Below are 6,136 nucleotides of genomic sequence, written 5' to 3' on the forward strand. Positions count from 1 at the left end.
CCCCAAGTCTAGATCGAGCCTGATGGAGCCCACAGCGGCCTCAAATCAGAACAACCCAGGAACATTCCGCCGCAACACCCGGAAATACTGGCGCAGTGCCCGGGACGCGCTGACGCATGCGTATCTCGGAGGCGAGGCGGTGGGCGGGAAAAAGGGAGGGGAAGGCGGCGGTTGGGTTAGAGGCGAGCCACGCCCACCGCGCTAACGTATGTGCGCATGCGCGGCCTCGGGTTTCTGGTACTTTAGTCGCGCCTGGGGGACGTCCGGCTCAGTTGGCGTCAGGACTTCGCTGTGGTAGTTTGCCGCGTTTTTCGGAGTGGGCGCTAAAAGCGCAGCTTCGTCCCGACCTTCGAAAGAAAGGCTGGCCTTAGCCTTTCTTCCGGCCCTAAGGGAGGCGGTGACCGCCGGCCGTAAGTTTCCCGCAGTTCCGTCGGGTGGGGGGGGTGGCGTTTCGCGGTAGCGCCGTGGGGCCGACCGAGGCCTCGGGGCTCGGCTGCTTCCGGGGCGGGCGCCCGGCCCCGCCCCCACTTCCGGGCGCTGAGTTGTTTTCCTGTTTCTCGTTCCCCGCCAGGCTTGAGTTTCCGGGAAGGACTCTGCTCTTCAGACCGCGGGGGCGAGATGTCCGGCTACGTGAGCGCGCTGTGGCCCGGCTCGCCGCAGGACAAGGGCTCGCCGGCCAGCTCGGGCCGCTCCAGCCGCTCGTCCTCCGGCAGCTCTCGCCCGGCCTCCCGCCGCTCGAGTCGGTCGTCGTCGCCGGGCCGGAGCCGCTCCCGGTCCCGCTCCCGGTCCCGCTCCCGGAGGCGCCACCAGCGGAAGTACCGGCGCTACTCGCGCTCCTACTCGCGCAGCCGCTCGTGGTCGCGCAGCCGCCGGCGCGGGGACAGGCGCCGGGCATCGCCCCGCAGGCGCCCCGGGTCTCCGCGGCGGGGCCGCTCCCGCAGCCGCTCGCGCTCCCGGAGGTCGCCGCGCGGGCGCCGCCACTACGGCTTCGGGCGCACGGTGTACCCGGAGCAGCGCGGCCGGCGCCGGGCCCGGTCCCGCACGAGGTCCCGCAGCAGGACCCCCTTCCGGCTGAGCGAGAAAGGTGGGTGTCGGTCCGGGAGGGACGGGGTCTGGGGGTCTCCGCCGCTCGCGGTGCTGCGGGGAAGCCTGGGTGCTGGTGGGGAGGGAGCACGCGGGCTGGAGTGCGGCTGAGAGCGGTGCCCTTGGACGCGGTGGGGGTTGATGGTTCGGGTGGAGGAGACGCTTTCTCCAGGCTGTTTGCTCTCGTCCTGGTCTTTTTCTTTAAAAAAGAAAAAAGTTTTTATTATTTGAAAGAGTTACACAGAGAGAGGAGAGGCAGAGAGAGGTCTTCATCCGATGATTCACTCCCCAGTTACCACAAAGGCTGGAGCTGCACCGATCCAAACCAGGAGCTTCTTCTGGTCTGCCACGCAGGTGCAGGGGCCCAAGGACTTGGGCCATCTTCTGCTTTCCCAGGCCATAGCAGAGAGCTGGGTCGGAAGTGGAGCAGCCGGTGCCCACGTGGGATTCCAGCACTGCAGGCCAGGGCGTTATCCCGCTGCTCCACAGCGCCGGCCCAGGCATAGTCTTTTAAATGGGAATGATGTGCTTACCTATTCTAAGTTGCTAACTAAAGTAACTACCAGAAATTTTCTTGTTTTTGCAGGTAGACAACTTTTCCATCTGCTGCCTCACTGCCCAGATGCTTACAACAGCCAGGGTGGGGCGGGGCCACAGACTGGAGCCCAGAACCCAGTCTCCTCCATGGGTGTCAGGGACCCCTCCTGCTTCCTCAGTAGGGAGCTGGAAGAACTTGAACTTGGGTGCTCTGACATGTGATGGGGGTGTCCCAACTGCTTAAAATTTTAGCTGCTGTGGCATAGTGTGTAAAGCTGCTGCTTGCTGTACCGGCATCCCATATGGGCGCTGGTTTGAGTCTTGGCTGTGCTGCCTCCAACCCAGCTCTCTGCTTTGGTCTGGGAAAGCGGTAGAGGATGGCTCAAGTCCTTTGGCCCTTGGACCCGCATTGGAGACCAGGAAGAAGCTCCCGGCTATGATCAGCTCAGCTCTGGCTGTTGCAGACATCTGGGGAGTGAACCAGTAGATGGACGACCTCTCCCTACCTCCCTCCCCCTCTTCCTCTCTCTAACTGTGCCTTTCAAATAAATGATCTTTAAAGAACATTTTTTAGCTGCTCCCCAAATATCTATCCCTTAAATGAACTGTTGAATTGGGGAGGAAAGTACCAAGGATTTTTTTTTTTTTTTTTTTTTTGACAGGCAGAGTGGACAGTGAGAGAGAGAGACAGAGAGAAAGGTCTTCCTTTGCCGTTGGTTCACCCTCCAATGGCCGCCGCGGCCGGCGCGCTGCGGCCGGCGCACCGCAATGATCCGATGGCAGGAGCCAGGTGTTTATCCTGGTCTCCCATGGGGTGCAGGGCCCAAGCACCTGGGCCATCCTCCACTGCACTCCCTGGCCACAGCAGAGGGCTGGCCTGGAAGAGGGGCAACCGGGACAGAATCCGGCGCCCCGACCGGGACTAGAACCCGGTGTGCCGGCGCCGCTAGGCAGAGGATTAGCCTAGTGAGCCGCGGTGCCGGCCAGTACCAAGGATTTTTTTAAAATTGGTTCCCAGATACCTGCCCCTTAAATATTTATTGAATTGGAGTAATACCAAAACACATTTTTTAAAGTGTCAGTAGTAAACAAAGTTGAATTGTCTAGTATTTTGTAACATGACTTCTGGTGTGGTAGGTGGGATTGTGGAATAGGAAAAAATTAGGTAACAAACTTACGGAAGTGTGAATGTGGGCTTTAGTAGTAGTAGTATTGATCAAGAAGTTGATATCAAAGGTCTGTTAAAAACTCCTAGGTTCAGAAATAAATATTTGAAGAGAAAATAACAAGGTGGTTGTCAGAAGAACTGAAAACTAGGGTTTCACTGTGCCTGTGGCAAATAAACACGGCTTTTACACATCTGGATATAGCTGTTTTAAGTAAAACAAGCACATTTTTGGGAAAAACTACAGGAGTAATAATAATAAATGTGTCTTTTTGTTTGTTTAATAGATCGAATGGAGCTGTTAGAAATAGCAAAAGCCAATGCAGCGAAAGCTTTAGGAACGACCAACTTCGAGCTGCCGGCTAGTCTCAGAGCGGTTTTAGTAGCCAGAGAAACAAGCCATGGGGCGGCCGTGCCAAATGATGGCGCGAAGGCTGAGGTAAGCACTCTCGTTTACACGAACAGACTCTTGAGAAAGCTGCTGCCAGAGGGGTTTCATTAGCCGTTTTGATTGACCTTAGACTATCTCTCGGGACATCTACCCATACATAATTCCCTAAAATTAGCAGTCGTGACCTTCTAGACAGGATCGCACCCGTGAGAATGGGAAGTTAATGAGCTTTACCTTCAGTAGACACGGTGTTAGTCACTTCACGACAACATCAATATATGGTAGCTGGGACATTGGTGATTTTTATTAAGTTTTTTACAATTCCGGTCTTAACTCTAGCCTTCAGGGTGTTTGTCCGTAGCTTTCATTTGCAGCGTTGTTTTCCTGCACATCTATATTCAGCATACAGTATAGTTTACCTGCTTTATTTCTGTCTTATAGAAATCATGAATGTGCTCTCCAGACATTGATGAAGAAAATCTGTTGGTAATTGGTACATGGCTAAAGCACCAGAGGTTTACCTGAGTTTCCCTCAGACACTGAAAACTCGAGTTCCCTATTGGTAGATCCATGTGCATGCTAGAATCTGGGGCTGCATTTGCATATGGTACTCAAGACAGTTTTTAAACTAAGCAAAGGTACACTCTGTAATGGTGGGGCATCTCTGCTATAGATGTCCCTTACATAATGTATGCAATATATTCCAGATGTTTTGAGAGATTACAGAAGAGGATGCCTGCTTCATTTGAAGATAAGTTTATTATAATTCTCCAGAAATGTGCAGGATGTGCATTGGCAGATTGCACTGTACTTCCGAGTTAATTGTGTAAAATCAAAAGCTTTAAAATTATTGGCTTTCAAAGCCCTAAGATAGAATTGAATAAAAACCAGTTAATATAGTAAAAATATAGTAAAAACACTACAACTAAGTGAGCCCATCACTGGAATCCAGATGTGAGTTTGTTTGGTATTAGTAGACAAGATCTTGTTTATTTGTAAGATTTATTTGAAAGTCAGAGTTAAGACAGATCTTCATGTGCTGGTTCATGACCAGGGCTGGGCCAGGCCAAAGTCTTGAAGCTTCAGGTCCCCCACGGGGGTGGCAGAGGCCCAGGGACTTGGGCCTGCATCTGCTGCTTTCCCAGGCACATTAGCAGGGAGCTGGATCGGAAGTGGAGCAGCAGGGACTCAAACTGGTGCCCATATGGGATGCTGGCAGTGCGGGCAGTGGCTTAACCTGCTGCACCACGGCACCAGCCCCCCAGTAGACAGGATCTTAACTTCAGTACTTGTTCAGATGATTCAGTTCTCAACTGGCAGATGATTTAGTTCCTTGAAACTCGTTACTTTCTGGTATGACTTAAAAGTTATTAGAGTTTGAATAAAATATGAGGAGCTGTGCCTAACACCTACTATTAAATCAGTTTCCCTAAGGGAAAAACAGAGTTCTCTGTTGAGGCTGTTAACTGTACAGTGTTAGGTCTGAGTTGGTTTGTGTGTCTTATTGTAAATTTATATACACTGGGGTTGGTTTTTATGCAGTACTTGTAAACTAAGAATATGTGTTTTTAAAAAATACTTGTCCTCTTGTTTATGTAGGTGTCAGAAGAGCTGACAGAAGATGGAACTAAGAAACTCAGTGAAAAGTCTGCTCAGCAGAGAAACATAGCTTTTAGTTCTAACGTAAGTTACCCGAGAACTGACCGCTCAGGATCACTGCAGAGGGTTTGCTCTTGGTTCATCTTTGTGAGAATTTGGGAGTTGCTAAGCTCCTGAAAACAGGGTTTCCTGTAACTTGGCACCACTTCACAGGTGACCGTCACAGGGGGTTCCACCTATGTCTGACCCCCCAGACTCAGTTTCAGCGTTGGCTGTTGAATCCCTTTTAAAGTTGTTGGAACATTTTGAAAGGAAATCCCTGACTACTTGTCAGTGAGAATGTCTTACAATAAGGGCTCAGAAAGCGCAGCCTCAGCCGTCGCACCGTGCGTGTCTTCTCCGTGCTTTCCTGGCTTTACCATCCCGTTAAGTCAGATCACAGGTGTGAGCCCATGCTTCGGATTTGGTTGATGTCTGGTTTCCTCAATGGATAGATCTGATATATTTGGTGAAAATAAATATATGAAATGTATCTTTGAGACGCTGACTTAATTTCTTCTCTTGCAGAATTCTGTAGCAAAGCCGGTACACAAGTTGGCTAAAGCTGCTGCTGAAGAAGTATCTTCAGGGTCACCGAAGATAGATAAGAAGAAAAGCCCGTATGGACTGTGGATACCCGTCTAGAAGAAGACTAACGGCTAAGATCGCCCAAAACTGCACTTTATTGCAAATTTGTTTTTAGTGTTATCCCATCCCTTTGAGCCATTTATAGTAATTGTTGCACACAAAAAATAGAAGCATTTAATAATCAAATATTAACATTCTAGGTTTCTCTTGCTTCATAGAGAACTCGAATGGACCAGAGGTTACATACAGGTGGGCGCTTTGTACATACACTTGTAAATATTGTATAATACCAGCTATGCAGAGTGAAATTTGTAAGATGAAAATAAACTTTTGTATATTTGTTAATAAACTGATTTAATTATTTTAACTCCTCTCATGATTCTTCGTTTAACAGAGAAGTATAGGGAAGCTTTTTTAAAGGTTTATGTATTATTTTGAAAGAGTTGGGGAGACCTTCCATCTGCTGGTTCACTCTCCAGATGGCCGTAATGGCCAGGGCTGAGCCAGGCTGGAGCCTGGAGCCTCGTCCCGTCCGGATCTCCCACTTGGTGCAGATGCCCAGCACTTGGTGACTACTGTAGGGAGAGGGTGCCGTGTCACTGCTGGTGAGAGCCTCCGCAGAGTAGCCCTGTGAGGTCAGCACGAGTTACTCCTACAACCAAGGCTACGTCCTAGCTCAGTGCAGCCAGAATCAGCACTCTTCAAGTCCTTTTAGCAACCGAGTAGGCTATCAA

At 50.6% G+C, this 6,136-nt stretch overlaps 1 protein-coding gene across 5 annotated transcripts; it reads left to right on the forward strand.

Annotated features, from left to right (window-relative positions):
- Window positions 1-217: 217 nt before the first annotated feature.
- On the forward strand, window positions 218-5,769 carry RSRP1 (arginine and serine rich protein 1). Of its 5 annotated transcripts, none has more exons than XR_016211229.1 (5): window positions 218-410; window positions 572-1,084; window positions 3,073-3,224; window positions 3,884-4,859; window positions 5,343-5,769. XR_016211229.1 is itself a non-coding variant. In XM_051856665.3 (5 exons), the coding sequence occupies exons 2-5, from the start codon at window positions 619-621 to the stop codon at window positions 5,457-5,459; spliced, it is 819 nt and encodes a 272-aa protein (XP_051712625.3). In that variant the 5' UTR covers window positions 218-410; window positions 572-618; the 3' UTR covers window positions 5,460-5,769. The 5 variants fall into 5 exon arrangements, 4 of the variants coding, with proteins under 4 accessions (XP_051712625.3, XP_089157475.1, XP_089157476.1 ...); XM_051856665.3 differs by having other exon boundaries at window positions 4,776-4,859; XM_089301349.1 differs by lacking the exon at window positions 5,343-5,769 and adding an exon at window positions 3,618-3,662 and having other exon boundaries at window positions 4,776-4,843.
- The last annotated feature ends 367 nt before the right edge of the window (window positions 5,770-6,136 follow it).

This window comes from Oryctolagus cuniculus, chromosome 7 (genome assembly GCF_051225735.1).
Source record: "Oryctolagus cuniculus isolate XC-2025 breed Fujian yellow rabbit chromosome 7, ASM5122573v1, whole genome shotgun sequence".
In the NCBI taxonomy this organism is placed as follows: domain Eukaryota; kingdom Metazoa; phylum Chordata; class Mammalia; order Lagomorpha; family Leporidae; genus Oryctolagus; species Oryctolagus cuniculus.